This window comes from Schistocerca americana, chromosome X (genome assembly GCF_021461395.2).
Source record: "Schistocerca americana isolate TAMUIC-IGC-003095 chromosome X, iqSchAmer2.1, whole genome shotgun sequence".
Classification (NCBI taxonomy): domain Eukaryota; kingdom Metazoa; phylum Arthropoda; class Insecta; order Orthoptera; family Acrididae; genus Schistocerca; species Schistocerca americana.
Window position 1 is genome coordinate 184,996,143 of NC_060130.1, and position 17,717 is coordinate 185,013,859.

The window sequence follows — 17,717 nt, forward strand, 5'->3', positions numbered from 1 at the left end:
GTATAATCCTTATTTCACTTCCATATGATGCTAAACAGTACAGATAAGAAGAGAATAGAAACTTTGGCAATTTTGTTCCAGGGCCCCCCACAGCCAAGACAAATTTCATGAACAATAATGATCTGCTGCAATCTGTGTCATCGGTTAGCTGTAAATATCCCTCCATTCTGAAATCACGACTACTTCATTTTTCGATTCTGTAGATATTTTTGAGTGGGTGGCTAACATATGTAGCAGATGTAATATTGTTAAAATAAAAATACATTTAAAATAAAAATAAAATAAATAATATTGTTTAGTTGAATGGGTAAGAAGAGGACTTACTTAGTATAACCCTTCAAAATGCACATACTGGAGCTACAGTCAGTGTGCTTCTCAAGCCATAATGTGGGAGAACAACATATTATAAAACATTTTACTACATAACCAGGCTCCAAAATTACAGATGTGGCAGCAAATGCATCCTACACAGCCATGGTCAGCCCCATTAGCTGAATCGTCAGCACATTGAATTGCCACCCACGGGGGCCAGGGTTCGATTCCCGGCTGGGTGGGGGATTTTCTCCCCGAGGGACTGGGTGTTGTGCTGTCCTCATCATCATTTCATCCACACTGTCGACGCACAAGTTGCCCAATGTGGCGTCACACTCATTAAGACTTGCACTTGGCGGCCGAACTTCTCGTCTGGGAACTCTGGCCACTGACGCCATATGTCCATTTCCTTTACACAGCAATGATGTAGCCTACCATTCACAAGGGAGATATTCTAATTTTAACAGCTAAAATCAAATAAAAATTAATTTAAAATACAGAGATGTGTGTGTTTTACCATCCAGCAAGGTCATTTACCTGTAAAACTCTGTCAATTGTGCTAAACATGAATAGTGTAAGTTTGAAATCCTGCGTAGCATATGAATAAGTTTTTAAAAAAAGTTGTGTGTTTTTACATGGGAATTGTTAAAGTCATTCTCAGCAGTTCTGTCAATTTATTTGATTGCATTTTCAACATTCACATGACTTACTGGTGTATAGGGCTCACCATCAGACAGTGTATATTGTAAGACATTGTAGTGTGTGACTCACATGTGAATTTGGTTGTTCATCTTCAGACCATTTTGTAAATGTATATTTTCAAAACGTGCATTGTCAGTCAAGTGCCATCTATGAAAGGGAAACACTATTCAACAAGAAAAGTGAGAATGACAAGCTACATAAAACAGAAGTATAGGAAAAGATTCAAAGGGACTGTCAGAAACACATTCTTTGCTGCTGAAAAACATATTTAAAGAATGGACAGCCACATTAATTCATATTACACTAATATTTGACGATAACCATATGTATAAATATGAAGTGTAATAATCACATAGGCTCAGTTGTATGTGAAGCAAATGTACTAGGAGACTAGGAAACTGTGGGATGTCTACAGAAGAGAGCTCATATAAAACACACCTATGGCCCATACCCGAATAATGCTCAACTATATAGGACCGATATAAGGTCAGACTAACACATGATGTCCAGTCTCCACAAAGAAGGCCGATTTGAATGATGATTGACTTGCCTCACTGCTGAATAATGAATTATGGTGAGAAACAGAATGAAAGAGAGGTGAAAGAAATAGAGAAACTAGAAAATGAAGGAAAATATAAAATGATGTATAGATTAGCTTCTGAACTAGTCTTTGAAACAAAGAAAAGCAGGACAAGTATGGGAACAGAAGGAAGTTATGGTACTATGGTTCATAAACTGGATAAACTGTTGGGAAAGTTAAGATTGCCTATATGAAGCTGATCAAAAACCAAACAATATTGAACTAGAAGAGGAGATGAGAGTTACAGAAGAGGACGAATGATGCTGCATCTTGGAAGGAGAGGTAGAAAGGGCTTTAAGAGACATGAAGAATCACAAATAAAGTGGAATTAATGGTTACAGGCAGAGTTGTTTAAGTACCTTGGGAGTAGTGGTGTGGAAGAACTAACTCATCTATGTAATAAGATGTATGAAAAAGATAAATGGCTGGATGACTTTCTCTCAGATGATATCAGTTGAGAAGAAACGCAACACCAAGAAATGTGAGGATTTTAGAACCATAAGTTTGATTTTTAATGCAGCAGAAGTTCTACTACTGGTGATAAATAGAGCATTCATGGAAGACTAGAAAAAACTATGGAGAGGAACAGTACTGATTTAGAAGAGAGAAAGGTACAAGAGATGCAATTGGACTGCTGAGAATTATAGGTGATGATACATTGAAAGAGGAAGAGAAGTTTAGTCTGTTGTTATTAACTTTGAAAAAGCTTTTGATAGAGTACAGTGGAATAAATTAATGGACGTTTTACGAAAGAATGGTGTCAACTGGAGGGTAAGAACATATACCTACAACAGAAAATACAAGTACAAATTGGGAATGAGATGACAGAGGAAAGCCCAATTGGAAGGGGAGTGAGGCAAGGCTATTCTCTCCCCCCAATACTGTTTAACATATATTTGGAGCATATTAATCAAAAATATTTCAAACGAAAAAGGGGAGTGCGGATTGGTAGCAGGAGGATAGCATGTATTCGATCTGTGAATGATATGGTGTTACCAGCAAAAAAAAAAAGACGACCTGCAAGGAGTTTGGAATGAGAATTAAAAAGAAAAAGACAAAAATGTACGGTGATAAGTGCAAGAAAAGTAGGAACAACTATATAAGTTAGGGTAAGACACATAGAACGAGTTAGTGCTTACAAATATCTGGAAAGCATAGCTACAGACGACATCGAGATGTAATAAGGATGAGATTTAATAAACGATTGCCTATAAGGCATTTAATAAGAGGAGGGGGCCTCTATGTGATTGTGTGGACAGGGACCTGAGGAAGAGACTGGCGAAGAGCTTTATGTGGAGTGTAAAATTATATAGAACTGAGACATGGACACTGAGGAAAAAGGAAGAAAGAAGAAAAGAAGCATTCAAAATTTGGATTTGGTGGAGGGAGGAAAGTGTAAAATGGGCAGACAAAGTGAGAATGTGGTGGTGCTGAAAGAGTGGGGGAAGAGAGAGAAATTTTAAAGGTAATCAGGAGGAGGAAACACAATTGGCTTGGACAATGGATGAGAAGAGACTGTTTACTGATGGATGCTACGGAGCAAATGGTTAATGGCAAAAGAAGAAGATTATGCAGAATATACGAAATGGTAGGTAGTATAAGGACAGGAAACAAGTGTGAGGAAACGAAGTGGGTAGCAAATGACAGGAGTGCGTGGAGGGCTACGTCTGAAAACCTGCCTTTGAGCAGAAGCAGAACACTGATGATGACAACTCCACTCAGGATCAGAAGGTCTGTCTACATTTCCATTGAATGGGTGTTGTGTATCCTTCACTTGGTTCATCATTGGAAACTCACATGACAACAATAAATAACTTTTTCTGAGGTAAGATGAGAGGAGTGGCAGGTGCTCTGGACTGTAGGCACACGCTCCAGTGTGAGGGAACAACTGCTGTCCACTTTATTTGTGACAAATGCTAAAGGACTAAATGTTTCAACAGCCAGACAAAGACTATTGCAAAATATTTTTGAACAAAACTGTTATCACTGGTGCTGCATAAGGTGAAGTAAATTTTGATTGTGGTTCTATTAGATACAGTCGTAGCATACAGCAGAAATATAGTATAAACAAATTATGCAATAAATGGACTCAAATACTGGGCTGTTTTTATACAACTATTTACCAGTATGCAGTAAGCGCATAAAACAAAGGGGAAGAAGATATTTCCTGTATGAACTGTCAGAGGCTACAGTGTTAGTAGTGTGTTTCGGAGAGTGTTAAAGATTATCATCATGTTTAACTTTCCGCTTGGATGTAGTCACTACATTGTCCTGTCATTGGGCAAATTTTTTGTAAAGGACTATAGATAAATAAGGAAAAAAGAGTCAGAAAAGAGGGGACCACTAAGAAAGAACTCATTATGCGATATTAAAGCTTTTAAACAGTTACAGAACAATTATAAAGAATAGCTGTGTTTCCACTGTCTTAGCGACTGAAAGTGGAGGTCAGTAAGCTGTGATCTGTTGTACTTCCTCACTGCCACACAAGTTAGACAAAGTTATATCCATTTGTCTTTTTGTAGATATCTGATAGAGTGGTATAATAGTATCTAACAAACGATATTCCAGCTTAATTTGTTACATTTACTTAAAAATAATAGTGTCCTTAGCTTAGCTGCATACCTCTCCTCTTATATTAAGTGACAATATAAAGGGCATAGTTCATATTTAAGAAGTGTGTTGCTATGTTAAGATGACTTCTCAATTGCTTGAGAAATTTTTGTGGCGAACTCACAGAACAATCTGCTTTTGCTTAGCAGTTACTAAACTACATATAAGTGATTTATAATTTTATGCTCAAATGTATGTTTTCTATTAAATATTGGTTGTGTACAGAGGTTTATTTCAAGGATCGATTTCTAAAATAGTATGTTTCAAAAATTCTATAGCTGCTACAGAAATTTAGAACTGCAGTAACTGTAATATGCCGTATCAGCCATAATTTTTGTACTCTGAAATCAATCTCGCAATACATACAGTTTGTCTGCCACAATGTATATTTTTTCTGCTTCAGTGATGTGTAATATATCTTATTACAGGAGAATACTGCATCCTGTGAAGGACAGTGCATCATTAGTTCAAGAACTGTTAAAGGACTTGAGAAGATTGCAGCCACCAGATTGGGCTAAAGTTGTGACATTATTTGTACAGAAGATCAGCACAATGGCACACTGTCTACTAAGTCAGATTCATTGCTTAAGGTAGGTTGAATCAGCACATAGAAAAATCCTACATAGCTGAATATTGTATGAATATGTAATAACTATTTATTATTATTTGAAAAGAGCTTTCTGCATAAGCTATTCAGAAAGGACATTAAACAGTCATGTAAAAAAACATGGATCACTAGCGGTATTAAAATATCTTGTGAAGAAAAAGGGTAATGTATCAGTTGGCAAGAACAAGTAGAGATCCTGCAGTAGTTGCACACTAAAAAAACTACTCAAAATTACAAAGGAAAGTTTTAAAAAATCAATGTGAAATGTGAGAAGTAAGTAATTCTGACAACATACTTGTATAAATAGAATGTAGTGAAATGAGAGACAGGGTAACTAACCAAAGAACAGGATATGATCACTATTGAATTAAATGGAAGAGCTATAAATGATGAGACAGGGGTAATAAATTTATGTAATAATCATTTGTTAAATATAGTAGAAAATACAGAGCTAAACAGTTAAAGAGAAACACCACAGCAATATGTTAAAAAAAGCAACATTCATAAAATTGTCATATGAATGTGTCACCAAATCTACCCCTTACATTAAGAAAATTATTCATTCTCTCAAAAATAAAAGCTCATCTGGATTTGATAGTGTCTCCAACAGAGTGCTAAAGATTTGTTCCCATGTAATAAACCCTGTCTTATCTGAAATGCATAATACCTCAGTGACTCAAAGCATATTTCCAGAGAGATTGAAACATGCCTTTGTTAAACTCCTCTATAAGAAACGTAATAGGAGAGATGTCAGTAACTACCGACCTGTTTCACTGCTGGCATCATTTTCCAAAATTTTTGAGAAGGTGATGTATTCTAGAATTGTATTCTACCTGAGCAACAATAATATCATCAGTGAATCACAGTTCGGATTTCAGAAGAGATGCTCTGCTGAGAATGCCATTTACACGTTCACTCACCAAATTTTACAAGCATTAAATTACGAAGTTGCACCGGTTGGTATTCTCTGTGACCTTTCTAAGACATTTGTGTGAATCACAGTATTCTCCTAGCCAAACAAAAGAATGCATAAAGTTGTACTTTGTAATTCAACCAGTGTAATAAGGGAAGTTTCTTCTGACTGGAGAAATCACACATGGGGTTCTCCAAGGCTCAGTCTTAGGTCTGCCATGTTTCCTCATACATGTATATGATCTTCTGTCGAATATACAACAAGCAGAATTAGTTCTTTTTTGCGTAACATTAACATTATAATCAATCCAAGAATAAATACATCAACTGAAGAAATGGTGAATATTGTTCTGAAAAGTTTCATTGACTGGTTTTCTGTGAATGGAATCACTCTGAATTTGAAAAAGGCACAACATATTCAGTTCTGCAGATATCGGGGTACTACACTAATGATAAATGTAACACATTGTGAGGAACTAATAAGTAGGGTGCAACAAAATTTTTAGGTGTCCATATTGATGAGAATTTAAACTGGAAACAGCACATTTTGGAACTCCTAAAACAACTTAGTTTAACCACATTGGCACAGTGAATTATTACAAATCTTGGGGAGAGATAAATCAGTAAGTTGACATATTTTGCATATTTTCATTCAGTAATGTCATATGGAGTAATGTTTTGGGGTAAGTCTCTGTAACAAAGAAAGTCTTCATTACTCAAAAACATGCTATAAGAATTACATGTGGTGCTCATCTGCAATCATCTTGTAGACACCTGTTTAAAGAGTTGGGCTTTCTGACTACTGCTTCACATCATATTTATTTCCTCGCGAAGTTTGTTGTAAATAGTCCACTGCAGTTCAAAAAGAACAGTGAGGTACACAATTACAATACCAGAAGAAAAAATGGCATCTGTTACTCTACGCTAAGGTTGTCTTCAGCACAAAAAATGTTGCATAATGCTGCAACTAAAATGTTTGATCACTTACCCAGTCATTCAAAATATTTGATGGACACCAAAGTAAAATTTTGTTCTCCTTGGAAACTTCCTTCTGTTCCATGGAAGAATGTCTATTGTAATGTTTTAAATGTGGTGCATAGATTGTGCAAATAATCCATGGAACATTAAGCTAACTAACTAATGGTAACTGGACACTCTTCCTCTGTGTTGCGTGACAGAGGCCATTTTATACCATTGTAAGCTGCTCCTTGACGTATTTCATTAGCATATGGAGTAAGAGGAAAATTACTGTTATGTACTTCTGCACTCACCTTGTTCTTAAGATGTCATTAATGTAGGATTTGCTGATAATGCCATGGTGTACAAGGTGTAGAACTTGAGTGACTATAGGAAGATACAGGATGGTTTTGACAAAATTTTCAGTTGGTGTGGTGAATGGCAGCTAGCCCTAAATGTGGAAAAATGTAAGTTAATGGGGACGAGTAGTAAGAACAAACCTGTAATATTCAGATGCAGTATTACTGGTGTCCAGCTTGAGACAGTCAAGTCATTGAAATATCTGGGTGTGATGTTGCAAAGCAATATGAAGTGGAATGAGCATGTGAAAACTGTCGTAGGGAAGGCAAGTGGTTGACTTTGGTTTTTTGGGATAATTCTAAGGAAGCGTGGTTCACCTGTACAGGAGACTGCGTATAGGACACTGGTGCAACCTATTCTTGAGTACTGCATGAGTGTTTGGGATCCATACCAGGTCAGATTGAAGGAAGGCACATCAAGGCAATTCAGAGGAGGGCTGCTAGATGTGTTACAGGTAGACTCAAACAAAACGTGTTACGTAGATGCTTCGGGAACTCAAATGGGAATTCATGCAGGGAAGGCAGTGTTCTTGAAACACTATTAAGAAAATTTAGAGAACCAGCATTTGAACCCGACTGCTGAACGATTCTGCTCCTGCTAACGTACATCACGCTTAAGGACCACAAAAATATCGAGAAATTAATAAGGACCACAAAAATATTGAGAAATTAATAAGGACCACAACAATATCGAGAAATTAGGGTTCGTACGGAGGCGTACAGAGAATTATTTTTCCCTCATTCAGAAACAATCACATCGTTAATGATGAGTTTGAGGTGGTGATGTGTACAATAGCAGTCTTAATCCAATTGTTACCTGGCCTGTGAGCATGTAAAATTTTCAGTAAATTTGGGAATTTTAGAGTAAATAAAAATTCCTGTGACTAAGCTAAAATAAACAGTAAAGATCTGCATATAACGTATGCCTCAAACCAGACAGATGCTAGCTACACACACTTTTAATAACAAAAAAATTGATTTACTGATTGTTCCAAAGTGGCTATCTATTAAAGTGTGTGACTGTATATTTGCCTCTCATAGGTAGTTACAGATAAAGACAATAATAGTGAAGAAACCGAAAGTTACAAAGAAAATCTTTTAATGGGCAAATGAAACAGTAATTGTTTATGGAAATAAGTAAGCAAGAAATCAGTCTAAGTGGAGGCACAAACAATTTGTGTTGTTGCCTTGCAACAAAGTAATTAGCATTTCATCCTTCATGAGATATACACTTCTGACCTCTAAAATTATGACCCTTGCATTTTACCACTAAACACCAATGTAAACGAGAATGACCAAATTACACAGTTGTGTTATTTGTATACAAATGACACTGTTTCCTTATTGCACAAAATCAGATCATTTTTGAAAGGCATTTGATGTCATATCGCATTGGTGACTGTTAACTGAGATACGATCGTACAGAATATTCTCTCAATATGTGGCTCACTCGAGAGGTTTGAGTGATAGAAGCCTGTAATTTATAGCAGGTGACAGATGTTATGCAAAAGTAATATTGATTGTGCAGTGAGAAATATTGATAGGGTCACTAATGTTATCAATAAACATAAAAACTTATCAGATAATATCATAAGTACTTTGCTTGTGTGCTGATTATGCTCTTGTCTGAAAGAGTGTATCATTCACAGGATAGTTGTAGGAAAATGGAGAACAACTTACATTATTTCTAGTTAGTGTACAGAATGGTTGTACTGTTTCTAAACACACAAATGGCTGTAATAAAAGAAGGAAAATATGTGGGTCATATCTAGTTACAATATTAGTGGTAAACTTCTGGTGCTTGTAACTGTATTGGTGTAATGCTGTATAAAATGGAGCAAATGTTTAAAATCAATAGTAGAGAAGCCAGATGGAAATGTGTAGTAGATCTGTTAAGGAAACCATGTACTATACATTCAGGCGATGTATTTACAGTACTAGCCCAACGTTTGGAATTTTTATTAAGTATTAGTGACAGTAAAAATCAAAATAATATCAAGAGACACGCTACTGGCATCATATTGTGTATTTAAGTGCACTCAGTTAAAAGAAATTGGAATCAGTGGAAGAAAAGTGATACCCAACCTTCGTGGCTGTTTAAAATGGCTTGCTGAACTGGGATTTGAATTTGAGATGTCTGCCTTTTGCAGGTTTGAGTATTTGTGACAGCTAACATTGAAAGAATCAAAAGACATGCCACTAGGCTCAAATCATTCATGTAAATGCACATGGTGAATACAGATCAGAATTGTAGGAAGAATAGTGATACCAAAACTTCCTGGCAGAATAAAACTGCATGTTGGACCAGGACTCGAATCTGGGACCTCTTGTCTTTTGCAGGTGAGTGCCCTGCCGACCAATCCATCTGACCCACCCTTGCAGTTTTACTTGCGACAGTACCTTATCTACTACTTCTGAACTTTCTCCAGTATACCTCCCCGTGCGGGCTACCACGCAGTTTTAATGTGCCGGCAAGTTTCAAATCTGCGTGTACTCTGCCGCAGAGTGAAAACTTTGTTCCAGAAATAAGTGATACCATTTTGCAAAACTTAGTTACACAAATTTGAAGACCAAGTATTCGAGGAAGAGTGTGCAGTAATTCACGACACCTGGAGTCAGATTCAGATTTTGGATCTCGGCAGGCATATCTATTCTATCCGAACTGTGAAAGCTTGGACTCGTGCGTGTGTCTCAGTAGTTTTCCAAACCTGACAGAAGTCTATTAGTGAGAGAAAGGGAAGTTAACCACCAAAATGCATACATATGCGCTAATGAAAGTTGTCATAAATAAATAATCCATCAAAATATTAGAAAAATAATGATCTCCATACTTAACACCACTGGAGGAATAAATGACCTGTATTACCCATTAATAAGGCTGCCAGTGGCTCAGAAATGAACTCAATATGCAGCAACAAAAGTTTTTGATTACTTGCCCCATAACATAAAATGTCTTACAGGTAACAGAGCAAGTTTTAAATCTAGCCTAAACTAATTTCCCCTGAACAACTCATTCACAGATGAATTTCTGTTGAATTTGGATGAAAGAATCATTCAAGTGATCTGTGGAAGACATAGCTAACTAAGACGGAAGAATCGATTGTTTCTGAGGCATACGTGGGGAGTTGCGCAGTAGAGCTTTGCCTTCTCATCACAGTTACGTGTAGCATATCAATAGTTTTGGTTTTATCAGACATCTCAAAAATTTTATCAGTGGCAAATTCGATAGAGAAAACTAATATATTATGGGACAGTATTGCTGGCCAAAATGGACCTTCAGAAAGTGAAGTGTGTGTGGTGCTGGAACACACTACCTAGCTTCTGGAACTAATGGTTCCTCCATCAGGGAGGGAAGAGGGATAGGCTGAGGAAGGCTAAAGAGGGAATTCAGGTCACCCTAACATCCCAGGATGAGAAAATCCCACCTGTAGAAAGGATGAGAGAAGACAAAATGTGAAGGGGGAGGTATCATAGAGAATAGGGATATTGGTAAACAGTGTGCCAGAGGCAAATAGTAAATTGTTCTAGTGACAATACATGCGGCCACACAAATGGGAAAATCCCCTAACATAAGTGACTTTGACAGATGGCAGATTGTTTTGACCCAGCACATAGGAACAAGCATCTCGCAACTGGTAAAGGTGTTTGGTGGTTCACTTGCTACTTTCCTGTGCATCTGTGGAAAGTGGTTGAAGGATGGTGAAGCCGTAATGCGATGAGATCTTATATGTCCATGCCTCTTTACAGGATGTGGTTATCAGAGGCTTGCCTGCTCTGTAATGTGGGATAGGTGGCAGTCTGTTCCAAATTTGGAGATGGAGTATAGTGCTGGTGCAGGCACTGTTTCAGAATACACGATCCGGGGCACACAGTTGACATGGGGCTCCAAAGCAGGTGACACCCTTGTGTTCCCGACAATGTTTCAATCACAGTTGCAGTAGCCAAAGAGTCATGGAGACTGGGCTGTGGATCGATGGGGACATGTCGCCTGGTTGTACAAATCATGTTACACCAGATCTACGGTTGTGTTCATAGATGTCATCATCTGGGCAAAAGATTGGTTGAAATGTGCACCGCGGCGTGGATGTGGGCTGGTGGGGGCAGTAAAGCCATTGTGATAGCTGTGAACTATGCCAACATTATTGTGGACCAGTTGTATCCCTTCATGCTCAACGTCTTCCCTGATGGCGATGACATTTTCTGTCAGGGAAACTGTCCATGTCTTACAGCCAGAATTGTACTTCTGTGGTTTAGGAGAATGACAGTGAAATCACATAGTGAGGCTACCAAATTCGACTGATCTTAATCTGACGAAGCCCATCTCCAGAGCATCTTAAATAAATGATTTGTGTGGTGAAAGATGGTAACCCCAATTTGTGTAATGTTTGTTGTATTATGTTGATTGCGATAATGTGTGTCTTTCACACTCGAGATAATGTGTGTCTTTCACAGCTGTATATTTGCATTTGAAATAAGCTGCAGAAAGAAAAATATTCTGATGTTGTTCATAACAGTTTAAGCATATCTGTCCATGCACCTTTTTTTTTTTTTTTTTTTTGCAGTGCTTGTTCTTCATCAGTAAATGGTAACAAGTTTCACAACTATGTATCTACACTGTACATAAGATACTACTTTCATTTTTAACACCAATTTGGAGTTCCAGTTGTTTGTTTACTTTTATTTTTAGTATGCAAGATGGTAGCAAACAAAATTCAGTCTTCCGTGTTGTGTTTGTTTACATCTTTGTTGGTATTTTATTTGCACTTACTCTTGTAGGTAATGAGAAGCCAACAGTAATATCATAGTGTTTCCCACTCTTTTGATGCTCACCCATACATTTTGGCAGCTTTATGACGTAGAAAACTAAATAAATAAAACTTGTATTGTCTTTTTTTGTCATTAATCAGTACCTGGAAGGACCAGGAAGAATTACTGTTATATTTTAATTCACAGATATGCTGAAATAGTTTCATCTTCTGTGTTTGGTTCCCCACCCCACCGTCACTTCTTGATGAAGTGCTTAAATCTTGAAGACAGTGACTTCCGCATTGTTTTGGCTGCAGCTGAAAAACTGAAGCCAGGAGTTTATTCATATATATTGAAGGTAAAATCTTTATACTATTTATGCAGAGAAATTTGACTAAAACATTGTATCATAAATGGAGGACTGTTACTATGATACATATGTAATGCTTTAATTACTGTACACTGAAATTTTGAAAATCATTCACAATTGTGAATATATAAAGCTATCAAAAACCCTTTCTGTGGACTGATCACTGAAGAATGTACACAACTTACAGTAGCTGATATATAGGTATCCCTAACAGTGGCAATTTTATCACTAAAACTAAGTTTCAGTCATGTAACACATCGTGTAGAACTAACAGGAGGCACCATAAATTAAGAAAATTCTGCTTCCAGATAGTAATTCAGGCCACTTCAGTGATGTCACAATGGTGTGGTAGACGAAGTACTTTTGGGTAAGAGGAAATGTATGCAGCATTCATAAATGTTGTTTTGGATGCAGTAATAGTGAGTTAATCCTTGTAGTTCCAATAAGTGTGACCTCTGTTTTTGGTAAAAAGTGCTAGTCATGATATTAGCATGATGCCATTTACAGATGTTGTAACCACTTTGAAGGCAAAGAAAGATTTTGGTACTTCTGTGCCATAGCAAATGAGAATTAAGGGTATTACATAAAACTCTTACTTTCGACTCTCGGTGTAAAATTTTGACTGCTCAAACATGAATATTAATGCAAGTGAGGATGAATTTGCTGAAATTGATTTCAAGTATCAGATATCCAGTGGTGGAGAAAACTCACGATTTTATTCTTCGGGTGACCGTTAATCACCAGTGAGTGGTGAAGAGCCGAAATTTGAAGTGACTCACAGCAGGTTGTGTTAGTAGGAACACAAGGAGTAGGAGTAGGTGTAGGAGTAGTTGACACAGCAAACAATCTGCTTCATTAATGCAGACTCAGCAGATTCTGTGTAGATTCCAGCAAATGCTATCCCCAATTAATTTTCCAGTGTGTTACTTAGGCAATAATTGTGCTTCTCAAATTTTTCAGTCATCAGATTTGATTATAAACCACTGACATCCAACTACTTTCATAGAAATTACTCCTCTCCTACCAGTAATTTCAAATATATTACTCATAAAAAAATCAGGTTTTGATCATCTAATGTATACCTGGTCACATTGTGATGTTTGCTAATTTTCCAGTTACTGCTGTTAATTTTTACATTCTACATCATATTCAGAATTACACACATGTTACTGAACAACTGAACCCGCAGCTAAATTTCAGGTTTTTGTGGATACTGCGAACAATGTTTTTCGTCCATCGCTACACTGTACACCGACATCTGTGTGTTGAAGAAACTCTTGTTTGGTTGAAAGTACCCTTAAGTCATTCTTGCTTACTAGCACATCTCGTATGCCTCATTCTAAGTATACAAATTGTTCTCAGTCGCCTTTCATTAAAAAACCAGCCATAATAAATATGTTTTTGGCATTCACTAACAAAAGGCATGATTTTGAGGAAACACCTCTTACTAAAAGGGTAAAAATATCAGTAAATAGAACCTCAAAATGGCCATTTCCTGTCGAATACAAAAGTCATATAATTGGATATTTTTGTACCTGCTATGACACAAAGCAGAAGTTTATTTCTGGAGCTCTAAACTATGAGCAAGACAAATTATTGGGAAATTAAGTAATGATGAAGAAGGTATTAAACTCAAGTGAAAAATGTAAAAGATAATGAATGTAACAATTTTACTTATCTGCCACTTTTTGAATGGAGGCAGTTTGTGGAAGCAGCATATACATGTCAAACACTTAGAAAATATAGTTTCTTAAATTTATCAATTGCCATATATTCTTGAGATTCACTGGAGAAACAGTTAGGACAGTAGCTATAATTAACTTATATGCCCTGATGTGCAAAATGTATGGACAAAAATAACTATCGCTTGTTTGTCACTGCCAAGTAAGAAGGAAGGAAGATTGGGTTTGATGTCCCATCGACATTTAGGTCATTAGAGACGGATCACAAGCTCGGATTGTGTCAAGGATGGGGAAGGAAATCATGCATGCCCTTTCAAAGGACCCATCCTAGTATTTGCCTGGAGTGATTTAGGTAAATCATAGAAAACCTAAATCTGGATGGCCAGGCATGGGTTTGAACCACCATCCTCCCAAATGCGAGTCCAGTGTGCTAATCACTGTGCCACCTCGCTGGGTGTCACTGCCAAGTAACATAGCTCAATGAAACTTGAACCGTACATAGAAAGAACTGCTACAGTATAGTACAGTAGGGAACTGAAAGAATTATGGAGTGAGATGAATGGTATTGTGTTTTTGTCTCGGACAGTAGTTACTATAAAGTTCATGCTTCATGGGATTTAAATAAGGGGAACAAGCAGGCCAGTCCATTCACTGATTATCCTCTCATTCTAAGACTTCCTCCACCTCCACTGTTCAATGCTTGTGCACATAGTCCTCCACAAAAATGAAATCAGGGCCAAAAGTACCCCTGAAAAGACATGTGTGGGGAAGGAGCACAATGTCATAATAACATCGCCCAATGATTGTAACGTGTTCAAAGATTTGGAGGACTGTACACCCATGCAACATTATTCCTCTCCACACGATGACAACTCGAGTACCAAAATGGTCATGTTTGACAGTGTTCCTGGGTGCATTACGTGTTCCCACATCTCGCTATGTAATGCACCTGGGAATATTGTCAGACATGATTGTTTTGGTGGTGCAGGTGATATGGTGTGAAGAGGCATAATGTTGCATAGGCATAATGGCCTCCAAATCTTTGAACACAATAGCACTGATAAACATTTTTGTGGTACTGTACTCCTTCCCAATGTGCATCTTTTCCAGGGTGCATTTCATTGGATGACAATGCGTGACCTCATCAAAGAGCACAGGTAGAGGAACTCTTCGAACAAGAGTATATTCAACGAATGGACTTGCCTGCTCACTCCCCCTCCTTAAATCCCATCGAGCACATGTGGGAGATGTACTGAAGCCCAGTGACCATCCAAGAGTTGTCAGCCATGCTGGTGGAGGAATGGAACACCCTACCACAAGAACTCCTTACCAACCTTGTGACCAGCATGGGAGCACACTGCAGAGTGTGCGCTGCCATCTGTGGTTATCACACACCATATTAAGAATCATGTCCTGCCTTTTATATTGTGCAGGGGACCATCATAAATCACTGTGACTTCAGTTTAATTATTGTCTTTGAATAAAAATGCTACCTGTTCCTCTCATTGCATATTTCCTTCGGTTGCCTTCTGTACTTCACTGTACCAGTTCTTTCTATGTGTAGATATAGACCAAGTGCCATCAAGCAATATTACTTGGCAGTGACACATCACACAAAAGTTACTTTCATTTATAAGTTTTGTATACTAACGTCAAAAGTGCCGGCGGTGGTGGTGGTGGTGGTGGTGGTGGTGGTGGTGGTGTATATGGTAGAGAGGAAAATAGCTTATGAAAATGCACCTATATAGTCCTCTTTCAACTTAATGCAATTTTGACCCATGTTTTTTCCAGTGTAAGAGCCATCAATGAAATGTGATTCTGAAACATCCGCAAAATACATTTGCCATGCTTTTCATCAAACTCAAAAATATTCACTCAAAATAAAGATTTATATGAACTTTGCGATGTTGCAAGGCAGTTGGGATTGATGTCTGTAGCTGTGTAATGAAATTTAGTACTGTTTTGGCTTTGGTCACACATTAAGTTTTTTTAGAGGGGTATTAAAATTTATTCATATGAATGGAGAGCTACTAGTTTAAAAGCTTTATAAACAAAACTGTAACCTTAAATTGAACTGCCTCTTCATGTACATCTTATTATGCAGCTAGTTTCCATGCAAAAACCAAATTTTGTTGATACCAATGCAGTCGAATTGCCAGACCAAGAAAGTTTCTCATTTGCCTAACATGCCTAGCACGAAAAGGTAATTGTGAACTGTTCTTGAGTAAGATTTCAAAATATTTTCAGAACCAAAGGGTGAGAGGAAGTACAATTTCCTCAGTTTTAGGTTAATTGAATTTCAGACTTACATTCTGTGGCCATCATGACAAGAGAAGTATGTTTGTGTTGAAATGCGAGGTGACTGATCCTAGGTTCATTGCTCTTGGAATTAACTGTAATTGAAGTTTGTCAGTGTGTAGATGGTTCTTGCAGTGGGACAGAACAAATGACATATCAGTAATGTATAACACAAAAATTAATGCACCAAATACTGTTACCATATTTACACAATTATATATGACAAGGTTCTTTTGTCAAATTCATCATTTGAAAAATATGGGAGTGGTCTTTAACTACTAATGCTGAGGTCAATGTTTTTATGTGGTGTGATAGATTAGTATAGAATTCATCTCACACTGACAAATGAAGCTTTGATGGTTGAGATCATGTGAAGATTTAGTTTGAAGAATTCGAGAAGGTCGTGTAGTCTCAAAAAATTGCTGACACTAGCATTTGTATTCCTGTCACTGATGCAGTCAAAGGCAGTATCTGGTATGCCAGCGATTTGTTTTAATGTTCTACTATATCAAATACTGTAACTGGCTGTGAATCATCCATCCCACTGGCCACGGTTGTGCCTGTGCTGCGCAGGTCAAAGATTTTGAGAGGATGAGCTCCATGTTGCTGCATCAATGACGGTAGACTCTGTTCTAACCTTCTTGTGCTGCATAGACACTATATATATACAGGGTGATTCAAAAAGAATACCACAACTTTAGGAATTTAAAACTCTGCAACGACAAAAGGCAGAGCTAAGCACTATCTGTCGGCGAATTAAGGGAGCTATAACGTTTCATTTAGTTGTACATTTGTTCGCTTGAGGCGCTGTTGACTAGGCGTCGGCGTCAGTTGATGCTAAGATGGCGACCGCTCAACAGAAAGCTTTTTGTGTTATTGAGTATGGCAGAAGTGAATCGACGACAGTTGTTCAGCGTGCATTTCGAACGAAGTATGGTGTTAAACGTATGAACGTGACTCGCCTAAGGTGAACGTTTTCTGTGCCATTTCAGCCAATAAAGTTTTTGGTCCCTTTTTCTTCGAAGGTGCTACTGTAACTGGACTACAGAGATGTTAGAGAATTGGCTGTTCCCTCAGCTCGAACAAGAAGCACAACAATTCATATTTCAGCAGGATGGAGCGCCACCACATTGGCACTTATCTGTCTGTAACTACCTGAACGTCAACTACCCGAGGCGATGGATCGGCCGCCAGGCAGCCCGTGACAGAGCACTTCATCACTGGCCTCCAAGAAGCCCTGATCTTACCCCCTGCGATTTTTTCTTATGGGGGTATGTTAAGGATATGGTGTTTCGGCCACCTCTCCCAGCCACCATTGATGATTTGAAACGAGAAATAACAGCAGCTATCCAAACTGTTACGCCTGATATGCTACAGAGAGTGTGGAACGAGTTGGAGTATCGGGTTGATATTGCTCGAGTGTCTGGAGGGGGCCATATTGAACATCTCTGAACTTGTTTTTGAGTGAAAAAAAAACCTTTTTAAATACTCTTTGTAATGATGTATAACAGAAGGTTATATTATGTTTCTTTCATTAAATACACATTTTTAAAGTTGTGGTATTCTTTTTTTTTTTTTTTTT

The 17,717-nt window shown here is 37.7% G+C and overlaps 1 protein-coding gene and 1 long non-coding RNA gene across 3 annotated transcripts in view; one reads left to right on the plus strand and one right to left on the minus strand.

Moving 5' to 3' along the window:
- Nucleotides 1–17,717, plus strand: part of LOC124554908 (guanine nucleotide exchange C9orf72-like) — an 86,601-nt gene that overhangs the window by 66,946 nt on the left and 1,938 nt on the right. For both annotated transcript variants that reach the window (XM_047128598.1, XM_047128597.1), the window contains 2 exons: nucleotides 4,633–4,794; nucleotides 11,993–12,143. In XM_047128598.1, coding sequence (XP_046984554.1) covers nucleotides 4,633–4,794; nucleotides 11,993–12,143 — 313 coding nt within the window. The remainder of the gene's footprint in view (nucleotides 1–4,632; nucleotides 4,795–11,992; nucleotides 12,144–17,717) is intronic.
- LOC124554910 overlaps nucleotides 1–17,717 on the minus strand; it is an 87,631-nt gene that overhangs the window by 28,541 nt on the left and 41,373 nt on the right. The window lies entirely within an intron of this gene.